This window comes from Panthera uncia (genome assembly GCF_023721935.1).
Source record: "Panthera uncia isolate 11264 chromosome A3 unlocalized genomic scaffold, Puncia_PCG_1.0 HiC_scaffold_11, whole genome shotgun sequence".
Classification (NCBI taxonomy): domain Eukaryota; kingdom Metazoa; phylum Chordata; class Mammalia; order Carnivora; family Felidae; genus Panthera; species Panthera uncia.
In genome coordinates, this window is record NW_026057578.1 from 82,550,624 (window position 1) to 82,570,126 (window position 19,503).

At 34.4% G+C, this 19,503-nt stretch overlaps 1 protein-coding gene across 2 annotated transcripts; it reads left to right on the forward strand.

Annotated features, from left to right (window-relative positions):
* Nucleotides 1-1,954: 1,954 nt before the first annotated feature.
* On the forward strand, nt 1,955-19,213 carry ETAA1 (ETAA1 activator of ATR kinase). Of its 2 annotated transcripts, none has more exons than XM_049651542.1 (6): nt 1,955-2,503; nt 3,653-3,781; nt 4,047-4,123; nt 7,757-7,869; nt 8,123-10,155; nt 15,871-19,213. In XM_049651542.1, exons 1-6 carry the CDS (start codon nt 2,278-2,280, stop codon nt 15,987-15,989), a joined length of 2,697 nt encoding a protein of 898 aa, XP_049507499.1. In that variant the 5' UTR covers nt 1,955-2,277; the 3' UTR covers nt 15,990-19,213. The 2 variants fall into 2 exon arrangements, with proteins under 2 accessions (XP_049507499.1, XP_049507500.1); XM_049651543.1 differs by having other exon boundaries at nt 2,416-2,503; nt 3,657-3,781.
* Nucleotides 19,214-19,503: the final 290 nt, after the last annotated feature.

Below are 19,503 nucleotides of genomic sequence, written 5' to 3' on the forward strand. Positions count from 1 at the left end.
ACCACTATTGACAGTTTTCTTGATTTTAACCATTCTGATGGGTGTTGAGGAATATAATGTTAGGGTTTTAATTTTTCATTTTCCTCATTACAAATGAGGTTGAGCACCTTTATACAAGTTTGTTGATCACTGAGATTTTCTTTGGGAGAGCAGGCTAAAGTATCTGACCTGTTTTTCTTATTGGTGGTCAATCATTTTCTCAGTGATTTATATCAGTTCTTCATATATTTTACATATGGGCCCTAATTTGGCATCTGGTAAATATCTTCTTCCAATCTGTGCCTTGCCTTTCATTCCCTAATGTTGTCTTCCGATAGACCGAAGTTCTCCAGTTATCAATTTAATGTAATCAAAATTATACATATATATTTCCTTTATAATTGGTGACATTTTTCTTTAATTTAAAGATCATTCCTGTCATTAAGACAATTTATATCATCTCCTAGAACACTAATTATTTTATCTTCTACAATTAAATATATAATCACCTTGCACATGATTTGGAGTATGGTTTGAGGTAGAGGCTAAGTTTCTTTTCTTTCCCCCAAGTGAATATCAAATCACCCAAGCACTATTTATTATCAAAAAGTCCTCGTCCCACTGCTTGGAAGTGTCATCTTTGTCTTAAATCTAGTGTCCATTTATGTAAAGTTCTGTTTCTGAGCCATCTATCCTGTTTCTTTCATGTTTGCCTCTCCTTTCACCATTGCCACAATGTCTTAATTACCATAACTTTATAGGTCTTGATACAGGGTACATATCCAACTTTATTAATCTTCAAGGGACCTTCAAGAATTTCTTGGATTTTTTTTTTTTTAAGTTTCTTGGGTATTTTTGGTGCTTTGCATTTCCATACATTTTAAAATAAACTTGTCATATTACACACTCACACACACCCATATCCACAAACCTACACACATACACCCACAGCAATTTTGAATGGATTTGCATAGAATCAATTTGGGAAGAACTGACATAACAATATTGACTCTCACAATCCATGAATATGGTGTAATCCTCCATTCATAGTTGACCCTTGAACAACATGGGTTTGAACTGTGCAGGTCCACTCATATAGTTTTTTGTTTTTGTTTTTTTATAAAGACAATACTATAATGTATTTTCCTTACCATTTTCTTAATACTGCTTTCTTTTCTACAGCTTACTTTATTGTAATACAGTACATAATACAAATAACATACAAAATATGTGTTAATCAGCTTCATGTTATTGAAAGGCGTCTAATCAACAGCAGGCTGATACAAGTTTGGGAGGAACCAAATGTTACAGTAAATTTTCAACTGTGCAGGGGTCAGCACCCCTAACATTTGTCATACTCAAGGGTCAACTGTAGTTAGGTCATCAATTTCTTTCAAAAATATTTCATAATTCTCTGTAGGGGTGTTGCAATTTTGGTTAAATTTATTTTTAGTTATTTGATATTTTGTATGCTATTAGAAATCACAGTTCTTTAAAAATCAATGTTATGCTTGTCCCCAATATATTCAATCATAACCGATCTTTGAATATTTACTTCGTACCTGCAATTCCGTTACATTAATTTACAAATTTAATAATTTTCCTACAGTTTTTGGATTTTTCTTTCTTTTTTAACGTTTATTTATTTTTGAGAGACAGAGAGCATGAGCGGCAGAGGGGCAGAGAGCGAGGGAGACAAGCTAAAGTAGGCTCCAAGCTCTCAGCGGTCAGCACAGAGACCGGCAAGGGGCTCGAACTTACAGACCCAGAGATCATGACCTGAGCCGAAGCCAGATGCTTAACCGACTGAGCCACCCAGACACCCCAGTTTTTGGATTTTTCTAAGCACATATCACCTATAAAAAAATAGCTTAATTTTTCCTTCCTAATTACCTCTTCTTTAAAATAATAAAACCCACAATAATCTAAATCTGAGTAGTGTGTAATTCCTGTCATCAATTCGGTAAAGAGATGCCAGTATACTCCATTTCCTTTCCACCTCACAGGCGCTCACACTGCGACCAGATCACTGCCCCTTTTACAATCACTTCCAATCCCAGGAGACCTAGCAGAGCCTAGCGGTCTTGGAGGCGGGCTGCGGAAGCGCCCAGCCCTGGCACCCTGACCGCTCCACCCCGCGCTCGGACGCAGCCAATCAGCGGCCGCCTCTTACGAGCGCCCCATCGGCCAAAATGGCGGCGGCCGTTGGCGCGGAGACCCGCTTGTAGTTTCATTGCTTTACTCCTCCCGTTACAAAATGTGAAAGGAGGAGCGGCTGGCGGAGGGGGGTTATAGGCAATGAGTCGGCGAAGGAAACATGGGGACAGCCCTGGCCTGAAGAGCACGCCGCCCAAAGCGGCGGCGGCGGCTGAGGAATGCAGCTCGGTGGTCGAGCCAGGGAAGAGGCGGCTGAGGTCGGCCCGCGGCTCAGGGCTCCGCAGGGCCGGAGAGAGGTCTCCCCGGCCCGTGCCACAACAAGAGCAGCCTCCAGCAGCCGCTTCGTGCAGTAAAAGTAACCCCGAGGGTGAGACGTCGGCAACGCGGCCTCTCCCGGCTTGTGCGCTGCGGCCCCACAGCCCGCTTGCCAAGGAGAAACCTGGGGTGCGGGTGGGGGTGGAGTCTGAAGTGTTTCCTTTCTCTGGGCTTCTCCCCTCGTGAATCCGAAAGGAACACGACGCCACTACCCCCGAGTTTGAGCTCTGCCCCGTTCGGTTTGACCACTCCCTTGCCGCCGCTACAGAAATAGGTCCTGTGATTTACCTGTTTGAGGAAGGGCGGCTATTTCTAGGCTGCTCCTCCAGTCAGCAGTGGCAGAGTGAGGAGAGCTATCGGATAGACTTGCTGCCTTCACCTTGCTCCCAGGAGACTTATTCCCCTCCCCACTTAAACTTTTGCCCTGACTTGCTTAAGTGGAGGGGTCATATGAAAAGCCGTATCTATCTCTTTCCTCAAAGCTTTGGTGATGTCTCACCTCATTACGAATAAGCCGGAAGTTCCTGTGTATGCTGGCCCTCAAAGTAGGAAACTAAGGGCCCCCGAATATTCTGGTCAGTTGTTGGTGTTCCATTTTTTAAGGATTTCTAATAAATCCTGGTAGGCACTGCACTTCCAACAAATGCTCTTACAGTGTGTTCTTAAAAGTCGGCTTTTGTTACCTTGTCTTTAGTTTACTCTCATAAAGCAGTTTTGGAAAGAACAGCATTTCTTTGTAGAAATGTAAAAGTGTAACTAGACAAAACTAACCAAGAAATGGGTCGTTAAAGCTTTTTAAAGTAATTGGTGTAAGTAGGATAGAGTTGATGAAAGAGGGCTAAACAGACTTTTACTGCTGGGAGCCGTTTGGTTTTTGAAATATATCTATAAATTATAGGTGGTTCCCAAAGCCTCCCAAGTTCCAGTGGTAATGAATGAAGCGATTAGATCATACACTGTTACACATTCATAGAGCTACTAGTCTATCTTAAAATACTTGCTATTTACAATGTCAAATTTGTCAAGTATTACAAGGATTTTTATGTGAAATATTTCAGTTGTGGTTAGAGTAATATCTCAGGGAGAAAATTTTATAATTGTACCATAAAAAGTAATCTAAGGGATATTTGACATTGGGGTATTATGAAGTAAAGTGATGCTTTGCAATGCAACAATTGTTTTTTAATCTTATTTTACTTAGAAAGGTATGAAACACCAAAGAGAGTGCTGAAAATGGATTTATTGTCATCTACCTTCAGTTCTCCTAATGATCCAGATGGACAGAATGATATCTTTTGGGATCAAAATTCTCCAATGACAAAACAGTTAGGTAATTTATTATTAATTAGCATTTTTATCTGGGTAAATATTTGGTAAATGATTAGGATTTAACTATAGAATTTCAGTCAGGTAGTAGCAGGAAATTTTATACAACAGAAGTTTTTTGAGAATCTTCCGTGATTGTTATGATATGCTTGTGATGTCAGTGCACAGTGATCTAAGCCATGCTAATTAAAATTTTCTAAGAAGTGACTGCTGTTTTTAAAAATTAAGTTTTTTGTTTACAGTTTATAGAAATGTTTTTGTTTCTTTAGGTAAAGGAAGAAGAAAACAGATTTACACTACTGATAGTGATGAAATCTCACATATTGTTAATCGTATTGCTCCTCAGGTAAATATCACTAGGTTTGTAGTTTATTTAAAAACCGTGAAAATTATGCTACTAGGCCCACATATAGTTCACTTGTATGAGAAAAATTTGGTCTTTTACAGTTCTTCTGAAAATAGAGCAGTTAAAGGTTACTTTTACCTTTTCTACTACTGAAATGTAGGTTTTGAAAAAAGGGACATAATGTATAATTGGTAATATATATTTTCCTAAGAATGTATCTTACTTTAATTTTTTTAGTGATGAAATTCGACTAGAGCTTTGCGTTTATTTTTTTTATAATTTTTTTTTTTAACTTTTATTCAGTTTTGAGAGAGAGTCAGAGTGTGAGTGGGGGAGGGGCAGAGAGAGAGGGAGACACAGAATCTGAAACAGGCTCCAGGCTCTGAGCTGTCAGCACAGAGCCTGATGCGGGGCTTGAACTCACAAACCGTGATATCATGACCTGAAGTCAGACACCCAACCGACTGAGCCACCCAGGTGCCCCTGTGCTTATTTTAATGTTGTTCAACCATATATGGCCTCATTTTTAAAGTTACTAAAATAATAGAATCAAAAAATAAAAATTTAAACTTTTAAGTTTTTTGTGAGTGGTATTTGTTTACGGTCTACAGCCTACTTTTTCCCCATTAAAATTGCTCTTCTTAATACTTGTGGACTAATAAGATCATTGAGCAACATTCATAAAAGTGGAAAGAACACTAGATTTGGAGTCAGTTCTGAGTCCACCTCCTAAACTGAGTGACCATATGCAAATCACTTAAGTTCTCAGAACTTCATTCAGATATAAACTAGAATTAGTACTTGTCTTGCCCTCTCCATTGGACTATTAGGAGGAATAAATTAGTTAAAAATTCTTTGTAAACTAAAGAGCACTATAAATGTAAGGTTGTGTTATAGTTTATGATAGTTATTTGCTATCATAGAATCATCTTCAAAAGTTTCTTTCTCTTTGTTTCAGTTCCTGTACTGCTTGAATGAAATAGAAATACAAGTTTAGGGGTGTCTGGGTGGCTCAGTTGGTTAAGCTAAGCTTCTGATTCTTAGTTTTGGCTCAGGTCATGATCTTGTGCTTATGGGATCAAGCCCTGCATGGCGTTCTGCTGACTGCATGGAGTCTGCTTGGGTTCTCTCTCCCTCTCTCTGCCCCTGCCCTGCTCACGCTTTATCTCTCTTTCTCAAAGTAAATAAACTTTAAAAAAAAAAAAAAAGAAAGAAATATAAAGTTTAAGTCAACCTCCGTTTTGATCCTCTTCTCTCTCTTTTTCTTATTTAACAATATTTAAGTCTAGAAAACATTTTAGTTTGGGATTTTTTCCTTGACATACCCTTATCAAGGGTTTATTGTTTATGGTAAACAATAGATGGCACTGGCCCAAACTGTGGTTACAAGGAATCACCATCATCCAGGTGAAGGAGACAGGAAATAAAGTTTTCTTTAGTGGCTATAAAACATCTGAAATTACAGTTAGCACAGTCAAAACAACTATGTTGCTACTAGCTCTGCATTCCATGTTTGGCATGTCATAGAAATTCATTTTACATATGGTTCAGTAGTTAAATAGCTTTTATGCCACGATACTATTTACTTCATAAGTTAACAATAGATCTTCATTAGTTGTGGGTTTCACATGAAAGAAGCATATAAAATGTGTTTGGGCTGGTCAGCTTAAATTGTGATAAAAAGGTAGTTGAATAAATTACTGGACCCTTTACCTAAGTGGGCTGGAAATAATAGCTCACATAAAGAAGTGGCAACAATATGCAAGTCGTAACTTGTATATAAGAAAAAATACAGTGAAATTAGTTGCTTTTAAATGTTACTTTTTTCAACTAAGCACTTTTAAAGGCTATAGATATTTGGTAGTATCAAGGTCTTTTAAAAAGACTGACATGTTCTCATAATGACATAGTCATGCTTTTTATTTTTAGGTGAGTTACCCCCTCAAATAGTTATTTAAGTCACCTTGGTATTTTCAGAGGTGACATTTTTTTAAAATACGCACTTCCATATTCAGTGGACAATCATTTCACTTTCTTCAGGGATACTTTTTATATGGTGTTTGTTTGAAGATGTATATTTTTTCATCATTTTTATACAACTACACACTGTATATAGGAGTAAATGAAGTAATATGTTCAGATACCTTATAGCACCTGGATTGTAGTTGGAAATCAATGAATTATGCAATTATTATTAAAGACATTTTAAAAATATAATTAATATAAAAACATACAAGGGCCCTTGTATACATAAAATTGGACATATAAAGCTGTCCTACCTTTATTCTCTAAAAAAGTCAATTAATTTTAAAATACTTGGTAAATGGACAAAGTGCCCATAATTAAATCATTAAGAATGTTATTTTCCCTAAATTCAAGGTTGTTGAAGCAAAAGTGGAAATATATAGAGTCTAAAAGTAAACTTACTGATTTACTGGAGTATTTTGTGAAACTAAAATCTACTAGGTTCAAGTGGACATCTAACAAAACTGCTAAACTGCTTGTTGATTGAGGATTTTAAAGTATCAAGTTGTAGGGATCTTTTCACCTAAACCTAGCAAATAAATGTAAACTGATATATTCTTTATGCCTAGCATTTTGTTAGATGCTGAACTATAATAATCATAAGATCATTCCATGCCTTCAAGTATCCTATAATCTAGTGATAAGATTATTTTTACCTTGTGTGATATTATGTTCATTCTGAGTACTGTGTTCATTCTAAGTACAAAAATAGAGTAGAAAATGGTTAACCTATTTGATTTGTTGGTTTGGTTTGTAACTAATGAATAAACTCATTTTCTAATTTTTTGCTTGATCAGATGACTGAAAGACATAGCAAAAATATCCAGGATTAAAATGGCTTTTTCCTATCCATCATAGTGGTCAAACTTCTCTTTCTCCTTTCTCTACTTATTTTTGTTCTTATTTCTACCTTATTCTTAGCATTAGTTCTAACCTTGCACTTTCTAACTCATTTGTGAGTTAGTGCAGTCCTGTTGACCTGAATTCTAAGTGTTCCCAATTCAGGTCAACATGGATTGTCCAACTTTAGATAAAGATTATGATGGGGATAGTGAAAATATGGAGAATCAGGTGATATAGAAAGAATTCCATATGAATCTCTATTCTTAGGAAGTCAGTTTTCTTTTGATAATAACTATGCCTTTGCCATTAAATATGCACTTGTTAAATTCTTAGAACTTAATTTTTTTTTGAAAATAAGGAAATACAAATTCTGAATATTTTCATTTCCTGAAACATAAATGGATCACTTCTTGCAACTTGTTATTGCCATCCTCCAACTTCTCATTGTTCTGTGCTTGTTTAGTAAACTATCACCTTACCACAGTTTATTGCTTTAGGAAGATGATTCAATGTAGTTAGTTTTTTTCTTTCTTTCTTTCTTTCTTTCTTTCTTTCTTTCTTTCTTTCTTTCTCTTTTCTTTTTTTCTTTTCTTCTTTCCTTTCCCTTTCTTTCTTTTTCTTTTCTTTTTTTCTTCCTTCCTTTCCCTTTCTTTCTTTTCTTTCTCTCCCTTTCCCTCTCCCTCCTTTTCCCTCCCTCTCCCTCCCCCTCCTTCCCTTCTTTCCTTCCTTCCTTTGTAAACATATCTCTTTTCCCTTCTGCCAAAGGATGAAAAACCAACAACAAACTCCATGCTAGGCATGTGGATTGGTGCTTCTGCTATTCCTTGTACTCCTAGTGTAGCAAAAGGCAAATCAAGAGCAAAAATCAGCTGCACAAAGTAAGTTCAAACTTTTCAGCTTTTCTGACATTCAGTGGAGTAAATATATTTAATAATACTCTGCTTTGATTTTGTAAATCTATTAAAATATTTATAAATTACTTTTTTCAGTTTTGACATGTAAAACTTTAGACTTAAAATAATTGTGTTGAAATTTTGAGTTTTAATATATTAAAATATGTTTGATAACAACTGAATATTTATAATGACTCTTAGAAGCTTTCTTAATTATGACTTTTTAAATGTTTAATAGGTTGAAAACACAAAATCAAGAGGAAGAACTTATGAAATTGGCTAAGCAATTTGATAAAAATATGGAAGAGCTAGATGTGATTCAAGAGCAAAAGAAGAGAAATCATGATTTTATCCAGACAATTTCAGAAGCAGAGACTTTCAGTAATTATAAAGATAATGTACAGATGCAGTTATTACATGATATAGTTCCAGAAATAGATAATGCTATAATGAAGAACCCAATGGAAGAAAACACCAAAATGTCTGAGATAAATGATCAAAATAGCAGTCAGAAGCCATTTGACCAAAATGCTGAAGCAGCCTTTAATGCCATTTTTGATGGCTCTACTCAGAAATGTAGTGGACAGTTCAGCCAAGATCTGTCAGATGCTTTTTTGAACACAAGTAATACTACCTTTGGAAAGAAAAGCGCTTTGAAAAAGGAGAAAATCATTACTAATGAAACTCTGGTCACTGAAAAACTGCCAGATAAAACCCCAGGATCACTTTCTTGTCAAGTAGATACTCTTGGAATGACAAATCCATGTGTGACTTCCTACACTGAGAAGCCAGAAGCTTTTAATAAACACCTTGATGCATTTCCTACCAGTGATTTTGAGGATGATTGGGAAAACTTACTAAATAATGAACCTTTTGTTATGCAAAACGTCAAAATGTATGAACTTTCCCCAGCTCCTAAAACAGCCCAGGTTGCTGATCAAAAGAGTATTTGTAACTTTAACAATAAGTGTGATAAACATAAGTCAAGAATGAATACAAGCCTAGGTGCCAGGTTAAGGGATTCAAAAATTGTACAAGATCTCCCTTCAAAGACACATAACAAGGAATTAATAGATTCTGGAAAATACAGTTTTTCACTAAATCCAAATGATGAACCAAACAAATTGCCATCCAGTGGATATATAATGAAACTTGAGAAATCTTTCAATAAAATTGTTCAAGACTGTTCAGTTGCATCTAATCTGACAAAAGTAAAAGATATGCATACTAAATTTACTTCTAACGTAAATACTTTTGAAAAGTCTACTTTGAACACAGGATATTCTAATGAACAAGAAAATAAGTCCATTTTTAATCAGTCTTTTAAAGCACCTGCTAATATAAATCCTTTTGGCTCTGCAACTTTGGGCAATGAAACCAGTGTTTATAATACAAATCAGACTAATGCATCAAAGTTAGGTTCTTTCTTTGATGACTGGAATGATCCATCATTTGCCAATGAAATTGTTAAAGCATGCCATCAATTAGAGAATACCTGGGAAGCAGATGATGTAGATGATGATTTATTATACCAAGCATGTGATGATATTGAAAGACTAACTCAGCAACAAGACATTAGAAAGGGCAGCAAGATACCAGAAAGTACACTTGAGATCAATAATAGTTCCAAACATGGAGCCAAAAACATATTTACTACATCTAAACAAGAAAGTCAGTTGGTGCAATCAAAACATTTGAATCTCAGCAGCATTTCAGGGCACACATCTTTCACAAATAGCTCACAATTAAATAAACCAGTGAAGATGGATAAAAGGGAAATCTGTGGAAATTCTCCAAGTTTTTTAGGTGCTACAACAAATTTGACAATATACTCCAAGAACTCAAATTGTCATATCAATAATCTGCATTTCTCCTGGAATAACACTGATGTTCCAATACAAGTGAAAAGTCCACAGTCAGTTCTTATGGGAAGTTCAAGTTTGAATGTGAGTTCAGATTATAGGAATACAGAAACTGCTACTTATAAGAAGAAATTAAGTACTCAGCATCTGTCCCATAGGAGCACAAGAGATGGAGATCAGAGTGGCCTTAACAGAACAGTTAGATTTCCTAAGTATACATTTACAAAGATGAAAAATTCTCAAATTCTTTCCCAGTTTAATCAAAATTGTCTACCAGGAAGTATTTCTGATACCAAAATTACACAGGGTTTGGAGAAAAATAAAACTCCTGTCCACTCGTTTTGTGGGAGGGCTATTCAACAACAGTGTTTGGTGAAACGTTCTGAATCTTTGAAACAGCCTTCAAAAGGTATGTATAAAGTAGTTTGAAAATTATCACCTGGGAAAGTAGCTAACCTAGTTATTTGTTGTATCGAATTTGTGTAACATGTAAGATTAAAAAAAGTATGACATTTAACTAGAATTCTTAAAGTGACTCTTAGGAATAATTATGCTGTAATATACAAAGAGGGGTGATTTATGTTTTCAAAAGACTGCATCAGATTCTTTCCCAGCTTTTAATTCAGTGACTAGCATATAGTAGGTATTCAATAAATATTTGTTGAATGTTTTCTGAATTATTTACTAGGAAATTGTACTTTTAGATCTATTTCCAAGAGATTATGTTTACTAAATATCTCATTGTTTTAAAACTTCATTCATACTCCTATGTTTAGCAGAACATTGAGGTGAGCAATATTTGAAAATTCAGAGCATTCTAATTAAACACATTTGCTGTGATGGTTAGAATTGCAGTTTGCTTACTCAGTACAGCCTGTCATCTTTGATTTTTCTGATTCCTCTCCCACAATTCTATCAAGTTGCATTGTTTCTATCTCAGAAAAATACATCTTAAAATTGTCCATTTTCCTCACTCAACCTCTACTACCCTTATCCAAGCTAACATTTCTTGACTAGATTCCTGCAGTTCTTTTATCTGTCTCTTTTCAGCTCTAGTCTCCAAACCGTAGAGACTGTTTTTTTTAATTTTTAAAAACAAATTTTTTTTGAAAACAAATTTTTTTAAAAACAATTTTTTAAACAAATTTTTAAAAATTTTTTAATTTTTAAAAACAAATAGGCAAACATGGCATTCTTGTGCTTAACCACAGCCTTCAATGATGGCCATCATCTTTCAAATAATATTCCAACTTTACACTGATCTACAAGGCCCTGGATTATCACTCCTTGCCTGCCTACCTTCTTTTTTACCTCACCTACTAAGTAAGTTTCAGTTATATTAGCTGTCTTTCAGTTCTCAAACAGCATAGTTTCTTTCCTAGTTCAGGAGCTCTGACTATGCTGTTCCCAACTAAAACTATTTCTTCCTGATGTTTGTCTCCCCTTCTCCCCACCCCCGTCCGTCTTTTGGTTGGTGCTTTTTTATCCTTAGGTCTCAGTTTAAGTATGACCTTCTCACAGAGACCTTCCTTGAACAATCTATAGGTCTTTTCCTTGTCATTTTCCATCATCTCTCTTACTTCTTTTATCACAGTTTGCAATTAAGTATTGATTATTGTCTGTCTTATCTGTGAATACCTAGACCTACCACAGCATCTCCCACATAGAAGATGTTTAGTAAGTATCTGAATGAATACCATGTAGTATAATGTGAAAAACCTGTTATTCACTGATACTGTAATCTTTTTTAAAAGGCACTGTATCTGGCATAACTACTTGTACTTCTTAATGTCCAGTTCTTTCTCACAGCCTTACATTTTTACAGATGCTATTTCCTTCACCGAAACATAGTACCCCCACATGCGTATACCAAATCTGCCTGGCCATTTTCCATTTGTCCTTTAAAACACAGTATGTTTTTATTCAGCTCAATAATTTAGGTTCACTTTCTCTGGGTTTCTCCAATACCCAGCTTTAACTTCTGTTATAGCATTTACTATGCTAGCTTGTAATTACAGATGTTTTTTAATCAGTCTCCCTCACTTCGGGCTAATATTAGGATTTTTATCTATTATGTAGATCAATGCTAATAAGGTGAGGGAGATTTTATCTTCTTTTAACATTACATCATTGTTTTCTGTTTAGATTCTAGATGGTGCTTTTGTTGGCATTACTGCTCAACTTTCCTATTTAAGTGATCTTTTTTTTTTTTTTTTTACTCGTAACAGTAATATGCTCGTTGTTTAAGAAGAAAGAAAGCAGAGTAAATTAATTTGAAGTGAAAAATTAAATTCTCAGTTTCTCTTTTTGCACAGCCATGCCTCAGGAAAACCATAGCTAACAGTTTAGAATACATCATTTAACATTTTCTGTGCATATAAAAATGTCCGTGTGTGTGTGTGTGTGTGTGTGTGTGTGTGTGTGTATGCCTATACATCTATCAGATGGAATTATATGCTATGTACCTACTATTTGGCAACTTGGTTTTGCCTTCACTTAACATAGCTATCTTTTCCAGTTTTGTTTTGGGTTTTTTTTTTTTTGTAATGTTTATTTATTTTTGAGAGAGAGAGAGAGAGACAGAGTGCAATTTGGTGAAGGGCAAAGGGGCAGAGAAGGAGACACAGAATCTGAAGCAGGCTCCAGGCTCTGAGCTGTCAGCACAGAGCCCAACACAGGGCTCAAACCCATGTACCGTGAGATCATGACCTGAGCCGAAGTCGGATGCTTAACTGACTGAGCCACCCAGGCACCCCTCTTTTCCAGTTCTATGTATAGTTTTGCTTCAGTCCTTTTAATGACTGTATAGTATGTCATTATATGGATGTACCTTGATTTATTTAACTGCCTCTCTATTGACAGGAAGTTCAGTTTGGTTGCATTTTTTACATTACAAACAATACTCCAGTGAATATACTTCTACATAAATTTCTGCATGCTCCTGTGATTGTATCTGTTAATTACTGAAAAATTGATGTAAGAATGTTTTGAAGTTTAGTGGATGTCATTAAATCTTCCCAAAAAGTTTCATCAATTTATATTCTTATCAACACCAACAATTAATATTTCCCTATATTATAGCCTAGATATTTTGAAACTTTAAAAATTGTCGTTAATCTATAATTTTTATTTTTATTTAAATAAATCATTTAAATAATTTAAGTTTATATTTAAGTAAATGTATTTAATTGGACCAAACTCTCAACATGAAATTATGTAAATACAGTTATAATTATGTTAAAGAGTACTAAAGATCTCTCTGGAATATTTGAGTTTTCCGAAAACTATCTACTACCTTATCTGCATATTTTATGAGTGGATAATCTGCCTTTCAGTTTATCTTATCAATTTTTTTAACTTTACTGATAGTACCTAATCTTCTAATTAACATTAATCTTCTATTTTCTATTGTTTCCACTTTATTTTACTTTGTTTTGTAGCAAGCTATTTTCTAGAGAACATCTTTGAAACAAAACCCATTTAACCCTTGTTTTAAGGCAGGGTTTGGTAAACCATGGCCCATCCACATCCAGCCCAGAGCCTGTTTTTATGCAGCCAGCATGCTAAGATGTTTTTCACATTTTAAATAGTTGAGGAAATCAAGAGAAAAGTAATATTTCATGACCTTTGAAAATTACATAGAATTCAGATTTCATTGTCCATAAACTAAGTTTTGTTTGAACACAGTCACATCATTTATATTGTCCATGGCTGTTTTCATGCTACAATAACAGAGCTGAAGAGTTGCAACAAGAGACCATATGACCTTCAGAGGTTAATATATTAACTTTCTGGCCCTTTACAGAATTTTTTTTTTTCTTCCTGATTTCTGCCTTATAATAAAGATTAAGAAGAGCCACTCTTAGGGCGCCTGGGTGGCTCAGTCGGTTGAGTGTCAGACTTAGGCTCAAGCCCTGCATCAGGCTGTGTGCTGTTTCAGAATCTGTGTCTCCTCTCTCTGCCCTTGATCATGGTCTGTATCTCTCTCTCAAAAATAAACCAACATTTAAAAAAAAAAAAAAAAAGAGCCACTCTTGCTTTGTACCTTGAAATAGTTTGAAACTTTGCCATGTATGTTTATTGCAGAATGAGCTAAAGGAAGGGCTGATGAGAGAAAAGGGTGACTCTCTCTAAATCAAATTTTCATGGTGTGACTTTATATCATTTGAAATTATTTTTCCAAGAATTTCACCATGTTAGTTGTAAACCCAGTTTTAGGGAGCTATGTTCTTTTCTGCTGTCATGGATTATTAATCTGTTTTCCTTCCAAACTTGTGGTCAATTGAATGCAACTGTGTATGTGTGAATTCTGAGTTTCTTGTATTTCTCAGCTTTGAGACTAAAATATTAGATGATTAGTCAAGCTAATTATAAAGTATCTTGTAGCATCTTTCTATAGGGAGAAATAGCTACAAATCTGTGAGGTAATAAGTTTAGGAAATAAGTCATCAGAGTCATCTAGGGAGTTTATCTGAAATATTTCTCTCTTACCCCGAATACCCTCTCCCATTTCCAATTATACCAAGAAAGGAAGGGGAGACAGATAATCTATTTTGGACAAATAATCTCCCTTAGGTAATAAGAGAAATGTCTTAGAACAAATTCTAAACCTGTGTCTAGATGTTAGTGTAAATAATATTTCTCTGCCAACAGTACTACAGATTGTTATTCTATGAGAGACAGATTTTACAACATAAACAGTTTTACCAATACAAGGTTGCTTAAATATGATGGTCTTAATTTTCAAACATCATTTAAATGAGAAAATATGTTTGCTAATTTCAAAGTTTGATTCTTATTAGCATTACATAGATAATCTAATATTTTAGCTCAAAGTGACTTAACTCTGGAATTAAATTCATTTTATTAGAACTCAGTATTTTGGCAGAGGTAGAATTGGATGTTACTAAAATCAAACTTAATTTTATTTTCATTTACTTAATTTAAAACACATTGTTTATTTTATAGTACATTTACCTAAAGTATACTAAAAGCATACTAAAATATGCTGCATAGGAATGTCAGAATGCTTCACATTTTTATATATTAAAAAGACATTCGAATTGAAGTTTTCATTCAGATATTAATGCTCTTTGAAATAATCTTTTTAAAATATTTTTAATGTTTATTTACTAGAGAGAAAGAGAGATAGTGAGCATGACTGGGGGAGGGGCAGACAGAGAAAGGGGGAAAGAGGATCAGAAGCCAGCTCTGTACTGATAGCAGAGAGCCCTATGCAGGGCTCAAACTCACAAACTGAACCATGAGATCATAACTTGAGCCAAAGTTGGACATTCAACCAACTGAGCCACTCACGTGCCCCTGAAATAATTTTCTAATGTTTATATAAAATGTGTCCTCCAAATAAAAACATCTGACAGTGAATTATATATTTATTGACATGATAGATTTCACTGGATCACTCTAAAACATTTTTTCCTGAATGGCTAAAATGAAAATCTTAGAGCTCTCTAGAGGAAAAAAAATTAGCATGAATATTGATACAGCTTATAGTAAATGTATACTATTTAAGGTGTTGGTATTTGAATTCATTATATTTTGACTACCTTTCTGTTGAAGTTTATATATTACATCTAAAATCCCAGGTTTTGGGGATACCTGGGTGGCTCAGTATGTTATTAGGCATTGGACTTCGGCTCAGGTCATGATCTCATGGTTCACAAGTTCGAGCCCTGCATCAGGCTCTGTGCTGTCCCCCTCTTGTACTCTGTCTTTCTCTTTCTCAAAAATAAATAAAGCATTAAGACAATTAAAAAGTAAAATAAAATTCTAGTTCTTAAAAAATACTCATTTGTCAATTATGTAAATTAGATTTTATTCATAAGAATTATATGCTGGGAAGTCAAAATGTACAGTTTTAATCAAATGAATTTTATCACACTGTGAAAGGTGTATAAAATAGGAACGGATTGATCAGTACTTGATTTTCTTTTGGCCTAGAACACTGTATCTGTACATCAAATATCGTATTTAGTAGTTTAGTGTGATTTAATAGTTATACCAATGTGGCAAGTCTGGATGATAAAAGTAAAAAATTAAAACTCATGTTCAAGATGACTGTGTAGTCTATAAAAGTAATATCTATATTTTGTTTAATTTTTAGAGGAAGAAGAGAAAAATAAAAAATATTCTCCTGAAGAAATTCAAAGAAAAAGACAAGAAGCACTGGTTCGAAGAATGGCCAAAGCACAGGCATCATCTGTAAAGGCAGCTCCCACTTAACTTGATTTCTTTTATGAAATATTATTTGGAAGACTTAACAAAGACAGTTAATAACTATCTATGATAGGGAATATTCTTTCTTGATTTCTCTGTGAGAAATTTAATGCTGAGTTATAAAGCATGGACTTCTATTTTATTTAATAAATCAGTGTTTGCAGTGGTTAATGAAACCTTTCCTTGAAGAGGTATGTGAAAGTAATTGCATATACGTTTTAGAAATTCAGGAAAGTTAGTAATTATGGTATAAAATTATACAGAATAAAGGAGTTATTTTTTCAAATATTGTGGATCATCCAAAAATAGGTAATTTGCTAATTTTTTTATTGTAATAACTTCCTAATACAAAGCTTCATCTTACTAAGAAATGAGACTTTAAAAAAAATTTTTTTAATGTTTATTTTTGAGAGACAGAGTGCGAGCAGGAGAGGGGCAGAGAGAGAGGGAGATACAGTCTGAAGCAAGCTCCAGGCTCTGAGCTGTCAGCACAGAGCCTACTGTGGGGCTTGAACTCCCAAATTGCAAGATCATTACCTGAGCCAAAGTCGAATATTTAACCAACTGAGCCACCTAGGCTCTAGAGACTTTTTTTTTTTAGTCTTACTTTCAGTAACTGTTTCTTAAAGGTTTTATAGATTTCTGAATCTTAAAAATACTTCCATTTTCTTAGAAACGTGGTTGGTGGGAAATAAAGGACTTCGATTTATTTGTAAGGAAATTGCTATTTTCAATTCCTAGTCTGAAATAGATTTTAATTTTAATTTTCTAAAACATGATGCATTTTGGAAAGCTTCCACTAATTTTAGGGAAAATGCTGATTTAAGAAGTTTAGAAAAAAAGAAAGTAGACTGGCTAAGTTATATAGCAATATTAACATTTAGAATTGTCAGAAACTTTAGATGTCATCTGGTCCAGCTTCTTTATTGTATGGGTGAGAAATGGATACTGTTCTGAAAGTCACAAGGCAAGTTAAAGCTGTTCTGTGATTAGAATGATTGCTATCATTCTAATGAACACCTAGACAATTATGCCAATTGCTACAGAGTATTAATCAGTATTTAAAATAACTTGTTTGTAGGAGCATTAATTATTTCATAGTATAAAACTAAAAAAATAGTAACAAAAAGTACATTAAGGTCTGTTTAATAATCTCATTGTTTCTTGTATTAAAGAATTTTATCATTCCATGATATAAAAATGAGAATCTTTCTCTTTTCAGTTTTCCTACAACTATTAAATTTTCCTTTGATTAAATTTTCTGACTTTTACCAATTTGTTTTTCTCTATTACTCTGTTGTTTCTATTTGCCTGTCTAAAATTCTCTAAACTAGAATTGAAAATCTCAGCGGAAGTCATAAGGGCAGTAAGAATGCTTTATGTATCCTAAATGGCTTTAGGAGACCTGATGAAAGTTATAGATGTGAAACACTTATTAGTATGTTCACCACTACTCTGGTGTCTTAGAGCTATATGATAATATCAATATAATTAATGCATTTTAAGGTATTGCTATATAGAGATATACCACTTCAAAAATTGTATATTCATGTATATAGTGAAATAACATATTCTAGGTAACCTTTATTATTTGTCCAAAAATATATAATAAAGACCCTAAATAAATATAGGTAAATTTTCTATGTAAGAAATGATGAACTGAGATTCTTTATTTTTTCTAAAGTGGCTTCACTGTGTTCTTACTATGCTTTGGATATCTCTTCCTTTGTTTAAGTTCTTCCCTTCCTGCCATTTGCTTCCTCTATAGCCCATGCCTTTAGCCAATTCTGTCCCTTCTTTAAGACTCAGCCTAATAAATCTCAGTTTCTTTGAAACTCATACCTGACCATTCTCACTGAAATTGATTTCTTTCTGATGATGGTGGTAACATTTCTTAGATGTTTCATGGGGGCAATCCTGTAATGTCATATATGTTATTCAGGTGTATATGTATCCTGGTAATATTTCTACAACTTCTTATTTTGTATTTTCTTCCTAGTGTTGCCATATTTTCACACAGCCTATACTGCCATTTACTGAATAGTTTTCTTAAAGGGATGACTTTTTAAAAGGAAACTTTATAGTACTTATGGCTGGTAGGTGGAACAGTAAATGGCCCAGCACATTTCAACCTGAACATGATTGGTTTTCTAGGGTTACTCCTGTTCAAATTCTCCTTTCCTATCCTGATTCTTCTCTTAGCTATTGTTGGAAATAGTGGAGTCAGTGGCCCTTCAGTGAGCACACAGAGGGCTGCGTAGTTTCTCTGGCTTGGCTCTTTCCAATCTCTATGAAATCTGTTTCCACACAAAGAAAGGGCAATTGGTAGGCCTGGCAGCTCTATTCCAGCTCAAGTTCTGCTCAGGCTGGCTATAGAAAAGCTGACAGTGATAATGCCATTATTGCAGGAAAGTCTACTACAGAATAAAGTTCATCTGTCACTACTCTTTCTTGCTGCATATAGGCAAACCTGAACCCAGGAAGACTTGGGTTGCTTATTACACAAAGAGTCAGTGGTATGCAGGCATGTACCACACCTTAGGAAATAGTGCTTATATGCTACTCTGTTATCACTAACTTTTACATTCCTGAGAACAGAGGCACCTTACTTTTCTCTGTCTACCCAGTACTGATACTCAGTGGTTACTTATCAAATATTTTATGAATTTAGATATATTCTGATGGCAGATTCTGCCTCTTCCTACTTGAAGCAATCTGATTCCCTGAGCTATCCAGGATTAGAAAATGTTTCAAGAAACAATTTAAATTTAGCCTAACACTGATTACTGTAAGTGATAATTTAAAGTCTGATTATGATTTTCAGTTCTTGCCAGGTTGTAGTGATCAGAATCACTTGTGGGACTCAAAAACAAAACAACAAACTTGTGCCTTCTCTTAGACTTCATAAATGAGTACCTCTAGGGGTAGATTTCAGATATGTGTGCATTTAAAGTTCATTGACTAATAGCCAACAGGGTTGAAAAGAAACCATAATTGCAAAATTTATATAAGTTGCTAAATGCTTTATTTACCATGCATGGTTCTAAGAAATTTACATTAACTAATTTACTTCTCAAAACAACTATGTAAATAACACTTTTACTACCATTTTATAAAAAAAGGACAGTGAAGTATGCGTATTAAGTGACTTCCTCAAGGTCACACAATTAGAAAGTAGTTGGAGTTTGAACCCAAGTAGTCTGATTTCAAATATTGTGATCTTAACTATTGAGCATACTATCATTCATGGAAACTATTCATAAAAATCATTTGTCTATGGAAATTATATATACAAGAAAGAATTGTAACATTTCAGGCACATGTGCCAAAAACTCACAGGAATTCTGTAGCTTAATCGTATATAGCTCAGGAGAGTTTTTTCCCAATCCCAGTTGCTGTAACAGATGACTCCTATACTTTTATGTGAGCATGTGGGTGGGTATTGATTATGTGAATCCACATAGGGATCACCTTTTTCATTCAACCTCTAAACAAAAGAGTAGAGAAATACATAAAATGT

Coding starts and splice junctions, on each gene's coding strand:
- ETAA1 (XM_049651542.1), top strand. CDS start 2,278: ATGAGTCGGCGAAGGAAACATGGGGACAGCCCTGGCCTGAAGAGCACG. Junction 4,124..7,756: donor TTAATCGTATTGCTCCTCAG/GTAAATATCACT, acceptor CTTCTGCCAAAG/GATGAAAAACCAACAACAAA. Junction 10,156..15,870: donor TTTGAAACAGCCTTCAAAAG/GTATGTATAAAG, acceptor TTTAATTTTTAG/AGGAAGAAGAGAAAAATAAA.